At 40.4% G+C, this 27,162-nt stretch overlaps 1 protein-coding gene across 1 annotated transcript in view; it reads right to left on the reverse strand.

Annotated features, from left to right (window-relative positions):
• Window positions 1-27,162, reverse strand: part of LOC126199562 (odorant receptor 43a-like) — a 93,049-nt gene that overhangs the window by 22,479 nt on the left and 43,408 nt on the right. The window contains exon 4 of the mRNA XM_049936483.1: window positions 10,472-10,571. Coding sequence (XP_049792440.1) covers window positions 10,472-10,571 — 100 coding nt within the window. The remainder of the gene's footprint in view (window positions 1-10,471; window positions 10,572-27,162) is intronic.

A 27,162-nucleotide genomic window follows, 5' to 3' on the forward strand; every position in this document is an offset into this window, starting at 1 on the left:
TCTGAAATGCTCGTTCCAAGCCTTTGGGCCACCACAATGTGCCCTCTGTCAATCTCTGATAGATCACGCGCCTTCCCCACTCTTCAGACGGACAGCACGCTCACTGAAACTACATGCGCTGTGCCTATGTTTGGCTAGCAGTCATTCCTTGCCAATGTGCCATTGCTGTTGACTGAATGGGCTTATGTCGGTAATAGGTAATGTTCTGGCTGATCAGTGTATTTGTGACAGCAACAGACACAATGACATAGGTTAAACACCTTGATGTCTGTATCTGCCTGTTTCTTTACTTATCCCAATGAAATGTTTTGCATTATAAGGATGCCTAAAATTGCTCCAAGCATTCCAGGGCTACTTTGCAACTCTTACCAACACCATCTCCGTCCCCAGGGCTAAAATTTTATCAGGTCTGTCATACATCATCCCTAGGGCAACCGAAATGACTAGATTCAATATGATGATGATTCGTTTTATTATTACCATGTGCCTCATATCACAGGCGCACCCAACTCTAAGGGTGCTATGGCTGTCTCATCCTGCCGGTATTTTCATTTAAAAGTAAATCTGATACGAACCAGTTTTGGTTTCCATTGTACTAGATATTTAGAAGTTTACATGTCACTAATTTACCACCACCGGAAATAATGATCTGGGAGAGTCTTACATTCATCGTCATCATCATTTCCTTCGAAGGATTATGCGTTATAGTCATCTGTTCAGGTCTCTAACATCCATTCACCTTGTTCCCTCTTTCCATTCGGCCGATAATTCAATGTTTTCTTTTGGCAGTCTCTTTTATATCACCCTACCAACATGATCCTTACATTTCAGCCCATTCTCTCTTATCTTTATTAACTGAAATGATTTTTAAATCCGTATTTATTAGTATTTATCAGAGCACTCATTAAAATCCTTGGTAAAGAAGTAAGTTTGCATATTCAAAGTCGGGGACTTTGTGTAGTCAAAATGCATGAGAAATGTAGTGAAATAAGCCATATGATTAGCAAAAAAAGATGAGTTGTTAGAAATGTGACTTAAAAATGTATGAAACAAGAATGGACAATTTTGGTGACCAGTAACAAATATTATGACATTACATTGTATAATGTCAGAGTTCAACACCATTGTGATTATTATTTCATGAACTTTTTAGCATATTTATTACGTATGTGAAAAAGTATGTAACATGTACCAGTGTGGGCTATGTACGTTTATGTTTATATTTATGGCTAGCATGCCTCAGTGAAGTGTTATGCCTGTGACCATGCCCATTTTCACAAGGTGCTTTTTGTCTGTATATAACTTTACTTTTGACAAATCTGTATGTAATGTACTTTATATGCGCCACCATAATGACAAAATAGCATGAGTATGAAACTCTTAATGTAACATAATTTGTAACCTAGAAATTTTTTGGAGATCAGAAGACTACAGAATCAACTGTCAAGATTGGTCATCAGTAATGACCTTGTCTATAAATATATTTTTCAATTTAAATATAGATTTCTCCTTCCATTTTCTCAATATAAGAAACTACAATCAGAAAATAATGATCAAGGAAAAAGATGTTAAATCAAAGATACCCAATCAAGTGTTATCTTGCCGGAAAACGAGATTTTATTTCTAAATGTTTCTTTCAGGATTATGAAAAAAACAGTTGTTTAAACAACGTTTATGTAAAACAAATTTAAAGTGGTACAATTCTGGAGAATACTGTAATCATAATGTGTAGTATTTTAATTTAGTAATAACAAGTGGTAGAATACATATGGGAAACAGCTATTTTGTATGTCTCGGTACATTTTTTTAAATTGTCCTTAAGGGATATTCCAATACATACGGGAAACAGCTAAGTTAAATGTGTGGGTACATTTCTTTGAAATTATCCATAAGATATTCTAATAAAATGGGGGACATGTGTGTTCTGAATATATAATACAAAATAGTAACATGATTATAAAAGTATGAGCAGCGTTTAAAAGAAAAGGTACGAAACAACACTTTGGGTATAACTGAAGTCTTCATTCAAAAGTAATAATCAGAGGAGTGAACACGGCTGTCCTACAGTAATGAGCCTAAGGATTCCTGTTCCCGGGATTCCTGTGGGCGTAAGAGGGGCTTGTATTCTTCATCTCGTCGTCTGTCGTAACGCTTCCTTTTAACATGTTTTTTCTAGCGGACCAAAGCCATGGAAGTCGTAGAGCGATATGTTTGTGCGTAGGACGGATACTCAAGCTGCTCCCATATGAACTAGGTCATTACACCATATGTGACCGTGGAGATACGTGGAAGCGCGTTATCATGGAGCAGAATCACTAAATCCGTGAGCAGTGAAAGCCATTTGCTGTTGATGGACCTACGTAGGCTATGGCGTGTCTCACAGAACATGTCACTGTTAATGGTTTTTCCGTGCTCGAGGAATTCCATGAGTATCCGACCTCGGACATCGAAATCGACTATGAGATTCACCTTGCCTGTTGAGGGCACAGCTTTGAATAATTTAGCGGGAGGTGACGTTGCATGCTTCCTCTACCTAGTTGTTTAAAATACGCTATCCCAAAGCAAATTTCAACCGGTTTGGTTATTATGGCATTTCATATCTTTCATTAGAGCTCACACTTTATTTCATTGTAACATACCTACATATTTAAAACAGGCATATGTGTGAAGTCCTCTCGCTTCCTGAGAAAGCAATAATTTCTTATATTTCAGCTAAAAAAAAAACAGGAAGGCATTAGGTCTGTGCCGTGAGAAGCGTTTTGCCTGATCATTTCTCGAAAATTATTTCTTTAACGAGAAATACGGCAGACACACTGAAATGGGAGAAGTAGCCAGTTAGCAGTGGTTGAGTGAGGTCATGTAATGGAGCACTCTTTAATAATTTGATAGATGTGATGACATTAGTGTATTTTGTGGAAGAATGTAATATTTATTACTTTTTAGTTATAAATCACCTCTTATAAACTATAGCTATCGGTGCAGGATAGCTCCAGGCAAATTTATGGCGATCCAAGAATTGCCAGATCTTATTTCAACAATGGTTCCAGAATGTAGACGATATGATGCATTTTGGAGAAAAAGGAATCACCTGCATGAATATCAAGAGCTCAGGTGGAAAACCAATTCTAAGCAAAGAAGGGAAAGCAGAAAGGTGTAAGCAGTATATAGAGGCTCTATACAAACGAGATATACTTGAGGACAATGTTATGGAAATGGGAGAGGATGTAGATGAAGGTGAGTATGGGGGTATGATACTGCCTGAAGAATCTGACAAAGCACTAAAAGACGAAACAAGGCCCCGGCAGAAGACGTTGGGTTAGAGCTGCCGGTAGCCTTAGAGGAACCATCCATGACAAAACTCTTTCATCTGGTGAGCAACCTGTATGAGACAGGCGAAATACCCTCAGACTTCAAGAAAAATATAATAACTCTAATCCCAAAGAAAGCTGATGTTGACAGGTGCGAAAATTACCGAACTATCAGTTTAAGTCACGGTTGCAAAATACTAATACGAATCGTTCATAGAAGAATGGAAGAATTGATAGAGCCGACCTCGAGGAAGATCAGTTTGGGTTCAGGAGAAATATAGGAACACGCGAGGCAATACTGACCCTACGACCTCTCATAGATAAAGCAAAGGCAAACCTACGTTTATAGTATTTGTAGACTTAGTTAAAGCTTTTGACAACCTTGACTGAAATAATTTGTTTCAGATTCTAAAGCGGTTGGGGTAAAATACAAGGAGCGACAGGCTACTTAGAATTTGCACAGAAACAGATGATAGTCATAAGAGTCGAGAGGCCCAAAAGGGAAGCAGTGGTTGAGAAGGGAGTGAGACAGGGCTGTAGACTAGCCCCGATGTAATTCAATATGTGTATTGAGCAAGAAGGAAAGGAAACAAAAGAAAAGTTGGGAGTAGGAATTAAAGTCTAGGGAGAAGAAATAAAAGCTTTGAGGTTTTCCGATGAGATTATAAATCTGTCAGAGACAGCAAAGGACTTCGAAAAGCAATTGAACGAAATGGACAATGTCTTGAAAAAAGGACATAAGAGGACATCAACAAAAACAAAAGGAGAAAAATTGAATGTAGTCCGATTAAATCAGGTGATACTGAGGGAATTAGATTAGGAAACGAGACACTTAAAGTAGTAGATGAGTTGTGGTATTTGGGAAGCGAAATAACTGATGATAGTCGAAGTAGGGAGGATATAAAGACTTCCAATGGCTAGAAAAGCGTTCCTGAAGAAGAGGTAATTGTTAACATCTACTATAGATTAAGTGTCAGGAAGTCCAAAAAAATGGCTCTTAGCACTATGGGACTTAACATCTGAGGTCATCAGTCCCCTAGAACTTAGAACTACTGAAACCGAACTAACCTAAGGACATCACACACAACCATGCCCGAGGCAGGATTCGAACCTGCGACCATAGCAGCAGCGCGGTTCCGGACTGAAACGTCTAGAACCGCTCGGCCACAGCGGCCGGCTCAGGAAGTCCTTCCTGAAAGTATTTGTAAGGAGTGCAGCCATATACAGGAAGTGAAACGTGGACGATAAACAGTTTACACAAGAAGTGATCAGAAGCTTTTGGAATGACCAGTCTTTGGACAGAAGACCACAACACACAACACATGACGTATTTGGTCTGTCAAAATAATAGGAGACGCGAAGATAGTGTGGAAGCTAATTTGCATCCAATACTTCTCACAAGGCAATCAGCTGACAATTTATTTTGTAATTATTGTTATGTCAGGAAAGTCACTCTTTTGTTTATAATAACTGTGTGGCGACTGTCCTTTCGAATTAAGTAATAGGTTTTCATTTCAAGAATCGCTCCAATGGACTTTAGTAGGGCTTCAATCAGAGAGCATGGATGGTGTCTATGGGCTTTTGAAATCTATATGGGAGGTGATAAACTTCGACTTCATATGAGACGTCAACCGCAAAGCGATGATGGATGCGCCTTAGTAATTATTCCCAGAGACCTTCCTTCCGAACATGCGTAAAAATCCATGCCAAGCGTCCCAGGCTCAGTCTCAAAGGCTGGTTCAAATGGTTCAAATGGCTCTTAGCGCTATATGACTTAACTTCTGAGGTCATCAGTCCCCTAGAACTTAGAACTACTGAAACCGAACTAAGGACATCACACACATCCATGCCCGAGGCAGGATTCGAACCTGCGACCGTATCGGTCGCGCGGTTCCAGACTGTAGCGCCTAGAACCGCTCGGCCACCCCAGCCGGCCCCAAAGGCTGGTGCTTAGTGTTCTACTCGTAATGCTCTCGCTCTTTCTCCTGTTCGTTTGGAATCCATGTTCAAGCTAGCTGCCTTATTACTTCGGCCCTGATGATGACGTGTTTCACGTAGCCATCTTGAGTATCGTTTAGTTGAAATGGGAGTAGGGTATCCATTTTCATTTCGGTCTTTCGATTGTGGAGCAGAAAGAAGTACCTTATTTCGCTGTGTTGTATGTAAATGTGACGATGAGTGGAGCTCTATCCCAGCCTCTGACTTTACCATCAATGGACATCGAGGCCAGCCTGCTAACGTCTTATTGAAGCGACCTGTGGAGCCATTTCTCTGTGAGTGGGAGGCAGTTTTCATCCTGTTGGTGATAGGGTACTTTAATATTACGTCCGATACTAAGGTCGACTGTAAAACGCTTCCACTACCAAAATATCATCTCATGTGGTGGTCGTGATAACATGTCGCCGCTCTGTAGAGCACGTTTGGTTACAACATCGGTATGTGGGTGCGTTATTCTGTTGAAAAACTCAAGAATGACAGCACAACAGGTCGAATCATCTGACTGACGCACAATTTTGCAGTAAGCGTGCGTGGGATAGTTTCGACAGTGCTCCTGATGTCACGAAATCGCAGCCCAGACCATGACTTCAGAAATAGATCCAATGCGCCCGGCATGAAGACAGGTTAGTTGCAGGCCCTCAACTGGTGTCCATCTCATTAACACACGACCATCGCTGGCACCGAGGCAGAACCAGCTTTCATCAGAAAACACGACAGACCTAGACCCCGCCTTCCAATGAGCCCACGCTTGACGCCACAGGAGTCACAAATGCATGCTACAGGGCGTCTGGCTCGGAGCTCTACTAGACGTAACCCATTTCTAACAGTTCATTGTGTCACTGTGGTGCCAACTGCTGCTGAAATTGCTGCTGTAGATGCAGGACAATGCGCCACAGCCATACACCGAACACGGCGGGCTTTCCTCTCGGTAGTCCCACGTGGCCGTCCAGGGACCGGTCTTCTTGAGAGCGAACATTCTCGTGACCACCGCTTCCAGCAATCATGTATAGTGGCTACATACCCGCCAAGTCTTTCTGCAATATCGCAGACGGGACATCTAGCTTCTCGTAGCCCCATTACTCGAGCTAGGTCAAAATCAGTGAGGCGCTGATAATGGCGTATTTGTCACCTTACAGCCACTCTTGACTGACATCAGCTCACCACTTACAAAGGTAATAGACGCACGCGACCGTTAGAGCGTGTATTTAAAGCAAACCTGATCTGCATCCTCAGCAGCGATACTCGCGCCTCCGTTATCCGACTAGTGCGAAATTTGAGTAGACATCCTCTTTCAGATGTGCAATCACGCCTACCATCTTTCGTTTATGTCACATAATTCCTTCTTGGTACTGCGATTTTTTTCCGTCAGTGTAATTTTCTTTTCGTGACTAGTGTATGCGATTATTCTTATTAGCTACTCAAGTTGTACAGGTAAAGCTTGTTATAAATTTCGTAGACTGTATCTTGTTAAAGTGGTTCCAGCTAGGGGAATGTGCTCAGCAGGTATGGAGAAACTACTGGCTTACGTAGTGCTAGCGGTTGTTTTAAATGTTAAATCATGGCATATTTCTGTAGACGATTTATATTAGGAGCAGGAAAATTATATGTGTAAATAATACGTGAACACAAATATGGAGCTCAGCTGACAGATGTTATCAGTTGTTAAAGTACATCTACATCTACATAGATACTGCGCAAGGTATCGTATGGCGCGTGACGGATGGAACCCTGTACCACTACTAGTCACCTTGTTCCACACGCAAACAGTGTGAGGGAGAAGCGACTGTCTGTATACCTCCGCATGAGCCCTATCTCGTATCTTTTCTTAGTGGTCCCTTCGCGCATTATATGTTGGTGGCAGTAGAATTGTTCAGCAGTGAGCTTCAAATATCCGGTGGCTTTGCTGGATTTTGTGAATAGTACTGGAAGGATCTGAAACAGAGGTAACGTGTTTGTGACATTTTAAAACTGGAAATATAATCAGGTTCTTTTGAATTTGTATACTGTCTGAATAACCGAGATACGTAACACATCTCTATCTGAACAGTAATAAATTTGTTTTGTTATCTAGATGGTACATCTTAAGGTGCAAGATTATACCACAGCTTCCACCAGCAAACACTTAATTGATTTAATTAGTGGGCCATAATAGTACCGCTAATGTGTAAAAACTAATTGGCTGCTGATGTCTGTTACGTTTGTTCCGACAGTGATATTTGCGCAAAACTGTTGCCATCCATATAATTCTAACGATAGCCATGTTGCTCTTACAAACAAACCATTTGAAACACAATCAACACTTTTACCGTGAGAATTGCAGCCAGTTTTTCATGGTATAATTTCCTAGTGAAGGAATCGTCCTGTTATACTAGCGAAACCATAAAGATTACAATCGTTGACATCCATCCCCAGAAACATGCCATACTGAGTCAGCCACAAGCTGCAGTAACGATTGTCCCTAGTGGCATCGCAACGTTTTGGCGATTTATCTCCTTTTTTAGTTCCTTATATGGGCCTGAAACAAATTGGGAGTGATACCATTCTACGGGGTAAACCTCAACTTCGCCAACAACATTTTGGAGGTTCTTCAGGGACATTTTCTGAGCATTTTGGTGTCCGGCGACTCGTTACAGTAGTTACGATTTAGTTGTTTTTGCTACCGGTGCCTCGGACATGGATGTGTGTGATGTCCTTAGGTTAGTTAGGTTTAAGTAGTTCTAAGTTCTAGGGGACTGATGACCTCAGATGTTAAGTCCCATAGTGCTCAGAGTCATTTGAACCATTTGAACTTTCACACGATTACCAAAACACAGCAACATGTAAGAATCCGGTTATTCGTGGGCGCCTATGTACAGATATAAGGCTGCTGTTACTTTGTTGCAGTCGCTATAGGAACAGCTCTGCATTCAGTCGTTGTGCGTCTCTTCCGTTGCTTTCATTGAACCCACACCTGAAGTGCATATTGGTCAACTCGTCACCAGTAACTTCCACCATACTATGTATCATTGTTAACGTACAACTAACACTGCCGGAAAAGAACGCCTTCTTTAGGATCGAGCGGTGCTGAAGGCAAGCTTGAGGGCCAAGAATAAAATAGGCACTACTGTAGTCAACAGGAAGTACCATGAGTAAGTGTAACAAACGTCTTTCCATTCAAGTCACATAGTGAGTACTGTCCCTTGCACTGTTGTGAGGGTATTTCCAATCCAGTGCCGATAAAAGGGGGTATGAAATCAGACTGAAAGTAATTACTCTGTAATGAGTCACCGCAGACAAAGGGTCCTTTACGTTCAAGTACCCAGAAAATATTCCTGAATTTCTGAAATTTTCCTGGTGGCTTTCTGGTTCACCCTCTGTAGGGGATAAGGGACCAGTCTGCATAATGTAAAAAACAGGAACTGGTTGTCTTTCGTGCCAGCATTGGCCTCTAGCGATTTAGGGACGTTTTGCGAAATTCAATAGAGGGCGGGTGTAAATTAATTACAAGGCGTCTTCTCGCTCCCCGGTTGTTATCTACAGTATTGCCACGGGCCCACAAGATAACAGCCAACTTGCGATGCGTTGGACAACGTGTTGAGCACATCCTATGACTTTTATGTGCTACTTCTAGTGTTTCATTTGTCCTGTCCAAAATACGATATAATTCGACAGCGAAAGAGCTGTGCTCAAACGGAAGTGCCATTGCTTTATTTGTGTGTGTAATTTTCTATCTCAGTGAAAAGACACACAATGCCCCTCCATTTGAAACTTACGTGTTGCATTCAAAATGGTAGTTTTAAATATGAACCCCGGTTCGTGTATAGCCTGACACATTCTACTGGCTCTGCAACCATATAGCACGTGACTAAAGTTCTGTTTATCCATTTTATAAGGATATGGACCACCCCGTACAATTTCGCTTCTTGATACCGTCTTCCAGTACGTTAATACGAAATTAGTGCTGATGTATCATGTGCAGCCCGTAATTATTTTTACAATGTGTGGAATCAGGCAAAGATATATATACAAGTTATACAATAATTTCTAAAAGAAAACTATTCAAGCAAATTTGACACTGAGGTCAATGTTTACACACTAGAGCAAACCTATATTCAAAATTTATATGTAACTTGTTGTTAGAGCCCCCATGACATTTGCGACGTAGCTCTGCTATTTAAAGTTTTACGCCTTCAGTCTCGTACTTTGACAACTTGCTCCGCCACACTGTGAAAAACGGACGACGGAAGCCGTCGTCAACAGAAGAAATGGCACATTAGTGGCTCATATATTAAGGTGCTCAAGAGGAGAAGGAGCAGGAGATTAGTGTTTAACTTCTCGTCGGCAACGAGGTAGTTAGAGACGATCGAGAAGGGTTCACTTGGAGCTGGAAGTAAAGGAATGTTGTAGAATGTAAAATAAGTTGGTTCAGGAAACAATTGGAAAATGCAGTGTAGATTTTCGGGGGTTTTGATTATAGAATATACAAGTAGATGAAAAGATTAGCAACAGGGCTATTTTTTTCAACCTCTGATCGATCGCGAAATTAAAAACACACAGAAACCCCAAGTAAGCCTTGTGCAGTGCCTCTAGTATGCCCATCGATCCCATCACATCACACTTTTTAGTTCTGAATGCACAGCGAGCATGTAAAGATGATTAGAACAATAGAGTCTCCTGCCAAGTGTGAAGTGCCTGCTGAGGAGCGCCGCCTGATTTCATGCAGCCCACGTGACGTAACTGTCATACGTTTACTTCTTCACGATACTGCAGTTGCAACAACGACACTCCTACACTGTCTTTTATGGGAAGCCTTTGATATTTTAGCATACAGCCTAGACTTGGTTCCATTTGATTTTCATCACTTTGCTCACATGAACCTCTGGCTGTGAGGACACCATTTCGCCACAAACTGCGAGCTACAATCAGCGTAGAGAACTGGCAGTGTGCACAAGGTTCTATGAAGAGGGTATTGAAATGTTAGTACCACGCTACGACAAATTTTTAAGTCGGAGCAGAGAAGTAGCTGGAAGATGTAGCTAAACGTAGCAAATAAAACATTTTTGACTTTCACTGTGATTTCCATTTCGAGACCTATCGGACGTTTGGAAAACAAATGCCCTCGTACTCATCGAAAGACTGATGACTCAAAATGTTCTGACTCTATTGGAAAAGTGAAAGGAAATTACCACTGTAGCAGTGAAGATGTCGGTGCATATCCCGATGATCAAGGCCAGGAACAGAACGAAGATTGCTGTACTCATTGCTTCCTCTAGCAAGGCGACGGACCTGGAATAGAGAAAACTACACTTGTTTAACTAGTCATCAAAATAAGATGCTTACAGTTACCAGACTGTCGACTAATGTCAATTAAGAAACGATGGTCAACGTCCTGCAGATTTATGGGCCGTCGGAAATTATCACTCGAGACAAAACGCAGGAAACGTTTATTAATTAGTTTTGACAAACAGCACTGTTTTTCTACGATCCACTTTTAAGAATAAAAAGTTAATTTTAATCCTAAGACAGTGCAAAAATGAGAAAAGTCGCAATTAACCTCACACAATACCACATCATAATTCAGAAAGCCGGCCGGTGTGGCCGTGCGGTTCTAGGCGCTTCAGTCTGGAACCGCGTGACCGCTACGGTCGCAGGTTCGAATCCTGCCTCGGGCATGGATGTGTGTGATGCCTGTAGGTTAGTTAGGTTTAAGTAGTTCTAAGTTCTAGGGGACTGATGACCTCAGATGTTAAGTCCCATAGTGCGCAGGGTCATTTGAACCATTTAATTCAGAAAAAAATCTATGTGCTGCATATAATTATAATTATGGCATAGACTAGACTACTCGAACATTTTAGAGCACTAATAACCACTAATTCGGGTGCTCTAAACAACTTAACAACGACAGCTAAACTCTTAAGAAGAACAGAAAAGAATGTGTTACAGCCAATTTCCTTTATGAAAGTCTTGTAACGGTAATCCGGCAAAGCACCCCGGTCAAGCAATTACACTGCCGCAGGTGATGTTATCCAAATTACGGTGTAAAACCGTCTCTGGCCTTAATAACGGCCCCAGTTCGGCGCCAAAAATGACCCACAAGAGTCTTGAAGTATGACATACACAGCTGAAGCCACCACTTGATGATCAGCAGAGGTCCAAAACTGCAGCGAAGTTCACCGCTACGTTTCAACCGCCGTTTCAAATAGTCCCATCCATTCTGTATGGGAGCCAAAAGTTGGCATGGTTCAAATGTTCAAATGTGTGTGAATTCCGAAGGGACCAAACTGCTGAGATCATCGGTCCCTAGACTTATACACTACATAAACTGACTTATGCAAGAACAACACACACACACATACATACATGCCCGAGAGAGGATTTGGAACCTCCAACGGGAGGGGCCGCGCAGTCCGTGACACGGTGCCTCAAACCGAGCGTCTACTCCACGCGGCGTTGGTATGGTCTCAAGGTTTCTGACTACTACCTGAAGAAAATTAAAACCTAAAAGTGTTCAGCTATTTGTTAGTGGGTCTAAGACCAAATCCCACACTCAGCTCATCGAAGGCCAAAGCCTTCCTCCTCTGTAGCAAGCGGGAGGCGACGAAACGCGAGACCCTGGCGCCTCTAGACAGGCCCCTCTGAATCTCCTTAGTGTATTCATCCCTTGGTCTCCCTCTGCGCTGCCCTCCAATAGTAAATTTGTGATCCCTTGATGCCTCAGAACATGTCCTACCAACCGATCCCTTCTTCTAGTCAAGTTGTGCCACGAATTCCTCTTCTCCCCAATTCTGTTCAGCACCTCCTCATTAGTTACGTGATCTACCTATATAATCTTCAGCCTTCTTCTGTAGCACCACACGCCGGCCGAAGTGGCCGTGCGGTTAAAGGCGCTGCAGTCTGGAACCGCAAGACCGCTACGGTCGCAGGTTCGAATCCTGCCTCGGGCATGGATGTTTGTGATGTCCGTAGGTTAGTTAGGTTTAACTAGTTCTAAGTTCTAGGGGACTAATGACCTCAGAAGTTGAGTCCCATAGTGCTCAGAGCCATTTGAACAATTTTTTTTTGTAGCACCACATTTCGAAAGCTTCAATTCTCTTCTTGTCTAAACTATTTACCGTCTAAGTTTCACTCCCATGCATGGTTACATTCCACACAAATACTTTCAGAAAGGACTTCCTGACACTTCAGAAACGTTACTCGATGTTAACAAATTTCTTTTCTTCAGAAACGTTTTCCTTGCCATTGTCAGTCTACGTTTTATATCCTCTCTACTTCGACCATCGTCACTTATTTTGCTTCCCAAATAGCAAAACTTATCTACTTCTTTAAGTGTCTCATTTCCTAATCTAATTGCCTCAGCATCACCCGATTTAATTCGGCTACATTCCGTTATCCTTGTTTTCCTTTTGTTGATGTTCATCTTATATCCTCAAGACACTGCCAATTCCGTTCAACTGCTGATCCAGTTCCTTCTCTGTCGCTGACACAATTACAATATCGTGGGCAAACCTCAAAGTTTTTATTTCTTCTGCAAGGATTTTAATTCCTACTCCAAATTTTTCTTTTGTTTTCTTTTCTGCTTGCTCAATATACAGATTGAATAACATCGGGCATAGGCTACAACCCTGTCTCACTCCCTTCTCAACCGCTGCTTCCCTTTCATGCTCCTCGATTCTTATAACTGCCATCTGGTTTGTGTACAAATTGTAAATAGCCTTTGCTCCCTGTATTTGACACAGAATTTTAAAGAAAGTATTCCAGTCAACATTGGAAAAAGCTTTCTCTAAGTCTACAAATGCTACAAACGTAGGTTTGTCTTTCCTTTATCTATCTTCTAAGATAAGTCGTAGGGTCAGTATTGCCTCACTAAAGAGAAAACCACTAAAGAAAAAAGTTCAAATTGTTCCTTTAATACCCTTATCGTTAACTGTTTTCAAAAAAATTGAACCTGAAAGTCTGATTAAAACAGTATTAGACATTACTGAGTTGGTTTGTTTTAAGCTGCGATTAGTTTTGGTGAGACGGAATAGTAATCTAATGTACAAGCATTTTCCTTACAGTCGTAGAGGAAATTTCTACTGAAGATGTAGCTGACGCCTTTCTAAGCATGTAATGCCATTCATCGAAGCCTGAGACAGTCATTCTCAAGGAGCTGAAAAATTTCGGATTATCCTCTCATAGTTTGTTGAGCAAAACGTAAAAAACCACTTGTAGTAACCAACTGCTTCCAACTGGATACATCCACTAGTTGCGGTGTAATTTTCTCTGTTTTAAAACTTTCAGCCCTACGTAAGTCACTACAGCACAACATCGAATATTCATCACGACTACTAGCTGAAAACAAGAAGGAAAAAAAAAAAACAGATTCATTCTACTTTCATAGACTACTCACGACTACGAAGCAAACCATCTCTATTCTGAGAAGATTCTGACTGTACTAAAACGAGCAGTCAACTTCTTTTATTTCGTGTCTTCAATTACTATCATCACTTAGTCTCAGGGTTGATTGTTACCAGTTCGCCTTGCTTCCTTTTCTTAAAAAAACAGTAACAATTACTAAACGTTTCTTGAATAAAACAAAGCAAAATAGGAAAAGAATACAACATGTAGATAACTCTGCCTGGATCTGCGAAGGTCTGTCTCTAGTTTTAAAATGAAGATAGTTCTACTGCAATGGTAACTTAATGTCTGACTGTAAATGACCTCATTAACCACGTAGCAAGTGGCCACAGCCCCGAGTGTGGCGCATCGTAGTCCGCAGGAGCCGAACACCGATACGTGTAACTTATGTACTTGGGACTGAGAAGTGCAATGGATGTTCTTCCAGAGTTAAAAACAATTTACATATATGAGTTACATTCGGAACGCAGTATTGTATGTCCTAAAATGCACCTATCGTACACTGCCCAGCGACGACATGTTTTCTGCGTACTTTTCAAAATAAGCGTTTTGTTTCATTTTAATTCGAATTATCACGATAAGTCTGCGCAATAAACTAAATAAAGATTGTTCAATCAAGCTGACTATAAAATCTTCGAAAATCCTCTTTTTTATTTTTGTTTTAATCGAACAGTTTCCTCAAAGTCAAATGAGAAAGATTGCACAGCACAAAACAGACGCAAATCCGAGTTGCCTTTTTCATTTTTTACCAGAAAAGTAAAAGTTTCAATGAGCATCTACTATGTAGAAGGATGCAGCTTTGCTTCTTTTGCATAAAACAGTTTTTTAGAAGCACAAAATTTAACCCGATATTTGGCACTTTGCATTTCGTTCTACGGGACTCTGGATCTCGCTGCAATACGTCGTGCAACGCAGAAACACTCCATTCCTGTGGCGCCAGACTTACCCCTATAACGCATATATAGCATCTCGGTGCCCTTGAAGGTCTTAATTTCAAAATTTTACTGTAATTCTTGATTTGTATTCAAAATCCTTTCCAACATTGTTCCGCTTACCCTTTGGCATCCCTCTCATCAAGTCTGACCTAAAGTGTTCTCCAGTTTTTTTTTTTTTTTTTTTTTTTTTTGCATAATTCAACATACTTGACAAGACACCATTAACGGATATGGAGGACTTCAGAATCCGCCTTCTCTTTATACATGACCTCTATTCCATACTGACATTTGTTTATTAGTGGTTTTTAATTCAATAATAACTGTTGTTGTTGTTGTGGTCTTCAGTCCTGAGACTCGTTTGATGCAGCTCTCCATGCTACTCTATCCTGTGCAAGCTTCTTCATCTCCCAGTACCTACTGCAGCCTACATCCTTCTGAATCTGCTTAGTGTATTCATCTCTTTGTCTCCCTCTACGATTTTTACCCTCCACACTGTCCTCCAGTACTAAACTGGTGATCCCTTGATGCCTCAGAACATGTCCTACCAACCGGTCCCTTCTTCTAGTCAAGTTGTGCCACAAACTCCTCTTCTCCCCAATTCTGTTCAATATCTCCTCATTAGTTATGTGATCTACCCATCTAATCTTCAGCATTCTTCTGTAGCACCACATTTCGAAAGCTTCTATTCTCTTCTTGTCTAAACTATTTATCGTCCATGTTTCACTTCCATACATGGCTACACTCCATACAAATACTTTCAGAAACGACTTCATGACACTTAAATCTATACTCGATGTTAACAAATTTCTCTTCTTCAGAAACGCTTTCCTTGCCATTGGAAGTCTACATTTTATATCCTCTCTACTTCGACCATCATCAGTTATTTTGCTCTCCAAATAGCAAAACTCCTTTACTTCTTTAAGTGTCTCATTTCCTAATCTAATTTCCTCAGCATCACCCGACTTAATTAGACTACGTTCCATTATCCTCGTTTTGCTTTTGTTGATGTTCATCTTTGACCCTCCTTTCAAGACACTGTCCATTCCGTTCAACTGCTCTTCCAAGTCCCTTGCTGTCTCTGACAGAATTACTATGTCATCGGCGAACCTCAAAGTTTCTATTTCTTCTCCATGGATTTTAATACCTACTCCGAACTTTTTTTTGTTTCCTTTATTGCTTGCTCAATGTACAGATTGAGTAACATTGGGGATAGGCTACAACCCAGTCTCACTATCTTCCCAACCACTGCTTCCCTTTCACACCCCTCGACTCTTATAACTGCCATCTGGTTTCTGTACAAATTGTAAATAGCCTTTCGCTCCCTGTGTTTTACCCCTGCCACCTTTAGAATTTGAAAGAGATTATTCCAGTCAACATTGTCAAAAGCTTTCTCTAAAATGCTAGAAATGTAGGTTTGCCTTTCCTCAATATTTCTTCTAACATAAGTCGTAGACTCAGTATTGCCTCACGTGTTCCAACATTTCTACGGAATCCAAACTGATCTTCCCCGAGGTCGGCTTCTACCAGTTTTCTCATTCGTCTGTAAAGAATTCGCGTTAGTATTTTGCAGCTGTGACTTATTAAACTGATAGTTCGGTAATTTTCACATCTGTCAACACCTGCTTTCTTTGGGATTGGAATTATTATATTCGTTTTGAAGTCTGAGGGTATTTCGCCTGTCTCATACATCTTGCTCACCAGACGGTAGGGTTTTGTCAGGACTGGCTCTCCCAAGGCTGTCAGTAGATCTAATGGGATTTTGTCTACTCCGGGGGCCTTGTTTCGACCCAGGTCTTTCCGTGCTCTGTCAAACTCTTCACGCAGTATATCTCCTATTTCATCTTCATCTACCTCCTCTTCCATTTCCACAATATTGTCCTCAAGTACATCGCCCTTGTATAGACCCTCTATATACTCCTTCTACCTTTCTGCTTTCCCTTCTTTGCTTAGAACTGGGTTTCCATCTGAGCTCTTTATATACATGCAAGAGGTTCTCTTTTCTCCAAAGGTCTCTTTAATTTTCCTGTAGGTAGTATCTATCTTACCCCTAATGAGGTAAGCCTCTACATCCTTACATTTGTCCTCTAGCCATCCCAGCTTAGCCATTTTGCACTTCCTGTCGATATCATTTTTGAGACGTTTGTATTCCTTTTTGCCTGCTTCATTTACTGCATTTTTATATTTTCTCCTTTCATCAATTAAATTCAATATTTCTTCTGTTACCCAAGGATTTCTACTAGCCCTCATCCTTTTACCTATTTGATCCTCTGCTGCCTTCACTATTTCATCCCTCAAAGCATCCCATTCGTCTTCTAATGTATTTCTTTCCCGCATTCCTGTCAATTGTTCCCTTATGCTCTCCCTGAAACTCTGTACAACCTCTGGTTCTTTCAGTTTATCCAGGTCCTATCTCCTTAAATTCCCACCTTTTTGCAGTTTCTTCAGTTTTAATCTACAGGTCATAACCAATAGATTGTGGTCAGAGTCCACATCTGCCCCTGGAAATGTCTTACAATTTAAAACCTGGTTCCTAAATCTCTGTCTTACCATTATATAATCTATCTGATACCTTTTAGTATCTCCAGGGTTCTTCCATGTATACAATCTTCTTTCATGATTCTTGATCCAAGTGTTAGCTATGATTAAGTTATGCTCTGCACAAAATCCTACCAGGCGGCTTCCTCTTTCATTTCTTAGCCCCAATCCATATTCACCTACTATGTTTCCTTCTCTCCCTTTTCCTACTCTCGAATTCTTGTCACCCATGACTATTAAATTTTCATCTCCCTTCACTACCTGAATAATTTCTTTTATCTCATCATACATTTCATCAAATTCTTCATCATCTGCAGAGCTAGTTGGCATATAAACTTGTACTACTGTAGTAGGCGTGGGCTTCGTGTCTATCTTGGCCACAATAATGCGTTCACTATGCTGTTTGTAGTAGCTTACCCGTACTCCTATTTTTTTTATTCATTATTAAACCTACTCCTGCATTACCCCTATTTGGTTTTGTATTTGTAACTCTGTATTCACCCGACCAAAGTCTTGTTCCTCCTGCCACCGAACTTCACTAATTCCCACTATATCTAACTTTAACCTATCCATTTCCCTTTTTAAATTTTCTAACCTACCTGCCCGATTAAGGGATCTGACATTCCACGCTCCGATCCGTAGAATGCCAGTTTTCTTTCCCCTGATAACGACGTCCTCCTGAGCAGACCCGGCCCGGAGATCCGAATGGGGGACTATTTTACCTCCGGAGTATTTTACCCAAGAGGACGCCATCATCATTTAATCATACAGTAAAGCTGCATGCCCTCGGGAAAAATAACTGTAGTAGAGGCAATGTTGGTGTTAGCAGCAGCAGCAGCAGCAGTAGTAGTAATTGTGATTGTAGTAGCAGTACAAGTGCAAAAACAACAGACGTTTCCTTTATTTATTAGAGATGGCGGTACGCCTTGAGCTTTCCGAGGTCACATGGTTTATTGTTGCATTTTATTCTTGTCCTGTGTTGCTGTTGTCACTGTAATACCTAGTTTTGTTGCACCAATGCAGATATTGTTTCCGTCATGATTTGTTTAATTTTGTTTCAACTGTTGTTCGAGTAACACCTAAATTATGATGTTAGGACGTGTTCCGCTAAGGGCTGGTAAAAATTTTGTTCATTAAAACACAACCAGTTTCGCGGCCTACAGGCGCTTCATCAGGTGCAATCTATACGGTAAAAAGCAAAGTACAGTGTCACCACATTTTGCGGATATTATAATTAATAAAGGACTGTCAATCATATACTCACAACGTTAAAAGATAATAAGCATACATATGACTCCAACTCAAAATTTACAATTTGGTGAATATTGTCAATACTATGGCGAACCAAAGGTGACGAAGACGTGCTCCATTATTTTATGACCGATTGCTGGTAGGTGAAACATGCGGTTACAGAGGGAGCCACGTTTTAAAATTTGCCTGCATCTAAAAAAAGGGAAAAGAAAAATATTTTGTATCGATTGCACAGTGGACGATTCGAAAGGGGCCGGATTGGCGATAAAAACCTGATAACATGATAAGTCGCGTCGCTATACAAATTACTAAGTGGAATGTATCAGGTGGAAATGTGTTACCGCTGTGACGGCGGGCGACTTTGTGTTTGGACAAAGTAGAAGTGGCCCACACGAACGAGGAAGAGGCTGGCGTAACGGAAGCTGTCCATGTGACTAGGAACGCTGGGTCACTTCTTATATAAGCGTGAATAATACGAAATTTTCTGATGTAATAATACCTAAGACATAAAAGTGCACAGTTCATGTTGATTAACCAATTAGAATTAAAGGACTATACCATTCTTCTTAATTTAGATTGTTTATACGATTAGATAACATTCCATCACAACTTTTGCTAGCCTTGGACGAGCCAACCATGACAAAACTTTATCATCTGGTGAGCAAGATGTACGAGACAGGCGAAATATCCTCAGACTTCAAGAAGAATAAAATAATTCCAATCCCAAAGAAAGCAGGTATTGACAGATGTGAAATTTATCGAACTATCAGGTTAATAAGTTACAGCTGCAAAATACTAACGCGAATTCTGTACAGCCGAACGGAAAAATTGGTAGAAGCCGACCTCGGGGAAGATCAATTTGGATTCCGTCGAAATGTTGGAACACGCGAGGCAATACTTACCCTACGACTTATCTTAGAAGATAGATGAAGGAAAGGCAAACCTACGTTTCTAGCATTTGTAGACTTAGAGCAAGTTTTTGACAATGCTGACTGGAATACTCTCTTTCAAATTCTAAAGGTGGCAGGGGTCAAATACAGGGAGCGAAAGGCTGTTTACAATTTGTAAAGGAACCAGATGGCAGTTATAAGAGTCGAGGGGCATGAACGGAAAGCAGTGGTAGGGAAGGGAGTGAGACAGGTTTGTAGCCTATACCCGATGTTATTCAATCTGGATTTTGAGCAAGCAGTGAAGGAAACAGAAGAAAAATTCGGATTAGGAATTAAAGTCTAGGGAGAAGAAATAAAAACTTTGAGGTTCGCCGATGACATTGTAATTCTGTCAGAGACAGGACCTGGAGGAGCAGTTGAACGGAATGCACAGTGACATGAAAGGAGGATATAAGATGACCATCAACAAAAACAAAACGAGAATAATGGAACGTAGTCGCGTTAAATCAGTCGATGCTGAGGGAATTAGATTAGGAAATGAGACACTTAAAGTGGTAAATGAGTTTTTCTATTTGGGGAGCAAAATAACTGATGATGGTCGAAGTAGAGAGGATATAAAATGTAGACTGGCAATGCAAGGAATGCGTTTCTGAAGAAGAGAAATTTGTTAACATCGAGTATAGATTTAAGTGTCAGGAAGTACTTTCTGGGGTGTAGCCACGTATGGAAGTGAAACATGGACGATAATTAGTTTAGATAAGAAGAGAATAGAAGCTTTAGAACTGGTGCAACAGAAGAATGCTGAAGATTAGATGGATAGATCACGTAACTAATGAGGAGGTACTGAAAAGAACTAGGGAGAAGAGGAATTTGTGACATATGTCTAGAAGAACGGATCGGATGGTAGGACACATTCTGAGGCATCAAGGGATCACCAGTTTAGTATTGGAGGGAAGCGTGGAGGGTTAAAATCGAAGAGGGAGACCAAGGGATGAATACACTAAGCAGATTCAGAAGGATGTTGGTTGCAATAGTTACTCAAAGATGATGAACCTTGCACAGGATTACGGTAGTATGCAGAGCAGCATCAAACCGGTCTCTGGACTGAAGACCGTAACAACAACAAGATATACCCCTAGATATTAGTACGTAATAAAATTCTGTATTATAATCGCTTCTAAAGATTGCGACTCAACACTCCTTGTCACTAGTGTATGACGTCACACTGTCCATATGGATAGCCTCCGTTCCGCCAGCCAGCTGGCCTCTTCTTGTTCGTGAGGGTCGCTTTTACTTTGCTCAGTATCGAGTTTCCCTGCCGTCAGACTGGAACGACGTTGCCACCTGCCACATTCCACACAGCAATTTGTATAATGATGCCACTAATCATGTTGGCAGCGACAATTTTTTTTTCGCCAATCCGGCCCCTGTAAAAATTTTAACATCCGCTCCCTAAAAATATTTTTCTTTTGTCTTTTTAGATGCAGGCAAATTTTAAAACATGGCTCTGTAACTGCGGGTTCCATCTAACAGCAATTTGTCCCAAATGAATGTAGCTTGTCATCGGCACCTTTCGCTCGCCATAGTCTTGACTACATTCACTGAATAGTAAATTTTGACTGGGAGCAATGGCTATGCGTATGATTTTTTAAAGTTGTGGGTACATTTTAGACGGTGACACCGTTCTTTGCTTTTTATCATGGAGGTTGCACATGATGAGACGGCTTTTGGCCGCAAAACCGTTAGTGCTGAAATAAAGAACAATTTTCCAGCTGTTAACGGAATTCTTCATAACACCATGCCTTTTAACCACTGTGATACCCGGAATATAAAATAGTTTGTATTTTCTTATGGCTTTATCAGGAAAAACGTGACAGTCAGTACATGCAGCTGCAGCTAATTTAGAAATTCATGACACTCAGTCGTTTCAAGAGTCTCCTTCGTGAGAAGAGGGATAGAAGTAGTAAAGAATCAGACTTTGAACCTACTGATACGATTGTTCTGGAAAATTAGTTTACTTCAGATAATATTATGTTATTAGAGCCTGAAAATATTTTGCCACATCAACAACTCAGAGATGCCTGCACATAAATTAGTCGTAACGGAACTATTTGAAATTTAGGTCCTGCAACAACTTCTCGTACGGCTATTCACAATATCAGAAAGACGACGTCAAGTCTAGCGTGTGGGTTTTAACTTGTAACCCTAAGGATGCCTGGAACTATCTCATTTCCAAGGAAACAGTACATGATGTCATCAACTACACAAATATAGAAGGTAGAAGAGTAGCTGCTTTACATGGGAAAATAAGGAAAAACGTTTAACTTGTTGAAATGGAGGATTTTCTTGGCCTTTTACTGCTTGCTTGTGTTGAAAACAGTTGGGATGTCTGTGTAAGATAATTATTCTTGCATAAAAAGGCGAAGCCTACGTGTTAGGCCACAGTGTCAGTAAATAGACTCCAGGATACAAGGAAAATAAGATTCGATGGCAGGCGCATCTGTGAAGCCAGATCTGTAAACGAAAAACTTGCAGTTGATCGCTATGTAAGGATACTGTGTCTTGAAAAGTATAGAAACACAATAATTCGATTGATTCCACCACAGTTGACGGACAGTTACTCCCATTTCAGGGAAATGCGGCTTTATCCAGTATATTACCACTAAACTCGCTAAGTATCGCATGAAGATATTTTCGCTATGTAATTTTAAATCTGAATATGCTTCAAACGGAATTATTTACACAGGAAGAAAGCCCCATGAACCTATTAGGAAAAATCTTGGATTGTTTGTGGTGAAAGATCATACTGAAAGCATAGAAGGATGATCGAGAAATGTTACTATTGACAGCTTATTCACTAATATTCAGCTCGCAGAAAAGACGCTTTAGAAGCAAAATACATTCGCGTAAAAAAAAAGGAAGAAGAAAAAACAGAAATCCCCAATGAGGTGACACTGTGAAACAGTCTTCTTCAAGAGTAATGTGTTCCTTTCTTTATGCCTTTTGAGATAAAATCACAATGATGAGTCATGTTTCCAAAAATATAAATCAGTAATTCTCATTAGCACAATGTATCATGACAAAGAAATCATAAAATTCAACCAAACAGGAAACCAGATATAATAAAGGTCTATAACTTCACAAAGAGTAGACTAGATAGTTCGCTACTATACCTGCAATAGACAATTAAGGAGATGGACATTTGTATTGTCGATGAATATGATGGACGTCAGAACAATGAACAACGAAATTTTATTTTCTGCTCAACATCCGAGATATCGTAGCAGAAGAACCAATAGAAGGCGGTCGTTCCCAAGAAATGTAGTAGAGGAAGTGGTAAGACCACTGATGGAGCTTCGAATTCAGAGTCTTAATCTCCCAAAGAAAACAGTTGATGCCACGTACAGACATGGTGTGCAAAAAGGTGTCTCGTCGCTGAACCAATGTTTTGTATCATACAGCTAACACAGGGAAAGCACCATGAAAAAGTAGGAATTGTAAGAACAACATATGTGAAGAATGCAGTCGCAGTCTTTGGGCTTCTTGTTTGTCAAATGCTGTAAACGAAGGGAAAAGCAAGATTTTATGAGAAATGTATAGTACTTTTTTGTCAAAATATGAGCTATAATTCCTATTTTTATGAGCCATAACGATTTTGTAATTCAAGAAATTGAACTTACTAAGTCTTACAACATGTAAAATTGCAAGTTATAAGTGCATTAATGCAATTATTTGTGTATTTCGAATGCAAGTGCTTCCTCTCCACATATTAAATGAGATAACATCACAGTTGGGCCCAGCAAACGCTTTGATGGAGAAATATTCTTTGCTGCTGGTTTCTTCCCCAGCGTCGATACTTGAAATATTCCGTTATCGGATTCTTTTTTGTAAGTACCGACATCAAGTCCAATGAATTTACAATTTTCAAATACCATAACCAACAAAACAATTCATAAGAAGTCTTTGTAATTAAAAAAACAGCGATAAACTCTTTTCTGGTGCTCTTATGCGGACATGTTTTCCGTAAACACGACAACGCAATTAGGGGCATTCATTGTATGCCAAAATTCTTGTTCAGTACATTGAAATCTGCTACTGTAGGCGGGGTCATGAAGTCGGTACTTACAGAAAATAATCCGATAACGGAATATTTCAAATATCGGCTATGGCAAGAAAACAGCAGCAATGCAGGCAGCAGTCGTATTCTTATAATCAGTACATGCTCCGTTATTCTCGATAAGTAAGATGGGGATATACGGTATGCAAAAGACAGAGGTCGTTAGCTTTTTCCTGTAGCTTAGAATCTGAGACAAATTAAAACATGTAACTAACATATTTTCTATTTAAATATGACGACTGTAAGAAGAAATGGAAAATTTTAAGAGACGGTTACCAGTGGTTCAATCAGAAAAAAACAAATTACAAACAGGCCTCATTGCCTCAAAAACTCAAAAACCGAGAGATACGAAAAGCTGTCGTTTCTTCGTGACGTTCCACAACACAGATCTGGAGGAACAAATACTCCAGTGACATCAGTGGAGCCAGCAACACAGAGCAACCAAGAAGACAATGGAGTTTGAACTTTTCAACTTGACTATTCGGCGTCAAACAAAGAAGGTACGGCACAAACAAATGCAGCAGGATGTAGTTGTGAAACCTCTCAGCTAACTAAAGATGAACGTTGTGTTCCGGTACATAAACTAAAACGCAGTAAAGTTGGTAGTATAGATGATATGACATTAAAAATGTAGACAAAAAGAAACAAAAACAAGCAAAATTTGTTAAAAACATTTATGGAAAACAAAGATGATAACATTGACATATTTTTCCGACATTTCAACGAAGTTGTACGGAGTTTATCACCACTTTATAGGGCTAAAGCAAAAACATAAAATATAACATTGATTTTGACCGTGAATTAGTGGCTGCACGGAGCAACACACATGAATCATCAAATGGTATCAGCAGTCCTTCAACTTTCACACCTGTGGCGCAGTATTCGGTATTAGAAAGTAACTCTGACTTGCCGAGTCTTGGAAGTGGACCACGATGTAATAATGTGTGAAATTTGGTACGCTTCAGTCAATGTGAAAAATATTTTTCTTCTGCACTTACTGTATTTCTTAGCCACTGTGGTTTAATTTCATTTTTAATCAAACTGAGCATGATGAAGATCTGTCTTTTATTTAAACGACAATAGCTCCTGAATATGTTTTCAACTCGTCACAAATATTTTTTAATCAACGCTGTGTAACAGCCTTCAGCTGTACTACTTTTATATGAAGGCATTTCCAGCATTCATCTTCCCCCGTATATAGCAATAAAACGTCGTCATCCAGTAACAAAGCAATAACAGCGTGGAGTTACCAGACATCTCGTCTCGCATAGTTCTTACATGCTACTGAATCGCTTTTCTGTCACTGCGTTGCGCAATGCATCCACTACAGGCAACAGCATTGCAGTCTGTCGTCGGCACTTTTCTGTCGCCGTCGCTGCGCCCGAATCGCATCTTAAGACGGGATAGAATCAACTCAAAATTTTAAGATGCATGAGCCAGATGGAGCACTAAGACCACGCCACATCAATGACAAGACATTAGAAGTGTCATAAATGTAGTATTAGAAACTTGGAATGTGAGAGGATTACGACAAGACGAAGAAAAATTTCACAGAGAACTAAAAGTCAACATTGTAAATATAGGTGCCGTTCGTTCAAATGGTTCAAATGGCTCCGAGCACTATGGGACTTAACATCTGAGGTCATCAGTCCCCTAGAACTTAGAACTACTTAAACCTAACTAACCTAACGACATCACACACATCCATGCCCGAGGCAGGATTCGAACCTGCGACCGTAGCGGTCGCGCGGTTCCAGACCTTCGCGCCTAGAACCGCTCGGCCACATCGGCCGGCATAGCTGCCGTAATTGAAACAAAAAGCACAAAAGAAGTGAACGAACACATAATGCTTTCAGATGTGTAAATAAAATAACTAGGGCACGATGTGGAGGTGCATGTTTTGTGCAGACAGTTCTGTCTATTGAAAATTACGATGAGCTGAAAATCTAGTGTCCAAACGTCTCGCTAACGGATGCAGTGAGCAGTGAAAGTCATACTGGGAGCCTAGGAAAGCCTACGTTCTAAATGTAGATGAGAATAAATGTAGGTGAGAATAAAAGTATATACGGAAGAACCATACTGTGAGGGCAAGTGCTATGTGTAGCCTGTAACCGGTCAGTGATAATAAACAGCAGCTGCAAAAGATTTGAAAATAATAGTTTCTAGTACATCGTTAATCTTCCGAAATTCTTTGAAACATTATTCTACTGAGAACTTATTGAGAATTTGTGAGGAATAAGATGGCAGACGTGAAATACAAATCTGAGAAACAAATGGAAATCGTAAAATTTCCGGCCTGCGATCGAGTTCATCAAAAACTGCATCTCTTTACGTTTAATCGTCAGGAGATAGATGCGTTCGCTTGCCAAGGACTATAGCATTTTTCAGATTTTATGGACTTTGTTTACAATTTTTATGCAGATTATTTAACATGAAACCAATGCAGGAAAAAGATTCATAAATTAATGTTAACGGGAAGTCCTGTGTTTACGTCAGTGTTTAGGAGTTCATAAACTCACGAACTGAATCAATATGAAATTCGATGTTGTGCCCGAGAGATAACACATACTATTCAAATAAAGTCATAGAAACAAGACTTAAAACTTCCATCTATAGAAGGAAGTAATGATATTAAATTTCAGCAAAATCTCAGACGGATAAGCGTAAATGTGCTTTTCTTGATCAACGACACCTGAAAACCCGCTAATCAACAATGAACATATAGTTCTAAAAAGAAGTTTCAGATGAAACACTTCTCAGAATTGTGAAACTGAGTAGATAAATATATTACGCTCCGTGCATTTCTTTCAATGAACTAAATGCAACAGACTTCAGTAGAGATGCTTTCTTATCGTGAAAGAAGGAAAAGTACTAAAGATTAGCCGCAGACTGCTTACTTGCAAAGTCACTTTTTCTCAATTTTCTTCAATTCCATCGTTGCGGCTGGTGTAGAAAACAGAGTAAACTTTGAGGTAAATACAGTCTTGGTTGCGGAGGTTTTTATTTTTAAATTTCCACTCTACCCTTATTTTCAGAGCTATCATTTTAGAAATTATGTGCATTGTGATTCATAGCTATTTATATTCTATATATGAATACGATACTGTGCAACAGATAAATACATTGAAGTGCTAAAGAGAATGGTATAGGCATGTAAAGATATGAAAACAAGCATAATACGGCGCTGCTGCCGGCAACGCCTATATAGGACAATAAGTGTCTGGCGCAGTTGTTAGATCGGTTACTGCTGCTACAATGGTAGGTTATCAAGATTTAAGTGTGCTTGCAAGTGGTGTTATAATCGGCGCACGAGCGATGGGACACAGCATGTTCGAGGTAGCGATGAAGTGGGGATTATCCCACACGACCATTTCACGAGTGTACCGTGAATATCAGGAATACGATAAAACATCAGATCTCCGACATCGCTGCGGCCGGAGAGAGATCCTACAAAAACGGGACCAACAGCGACCAAAGAGAATCGTTCAACATGACAGATGTGCAACCCTTCCGAAAATTGGTGCATATTTCAATGCTGGGTTATCAACAAGTGTTAGCGTGCGAACCATTCAACGGAACATAATCGATATGGGCTTTCGGAACCGAAAGCCATTCGTGTACTCTTGATGTCAGCACGACACAAAGCCTTACGTTTCGCCTGGGCCCGTCAACACCGACGCTGGTCTGTTCATGACTGAAAACATGTTGCCTGGTCGGACGAGTCTCGTTTTAAATTGCATGGAGCATATGAA

This window comes from Schistocerca nitens, chromosome 8, assembly GCF_023898315.1.
Source record: "Schistocerca nitens isolate TAMUIC-IGC-003100 chromosome 8, iqSchNite1.1, whole genome shotgun sequence".
Lineage (NCBI taxonomy): Eukaryota > Metazoa > Arthropoda > Insecta > Orthoptera > Acrididae > Schistocerca > Schistocerca nitens.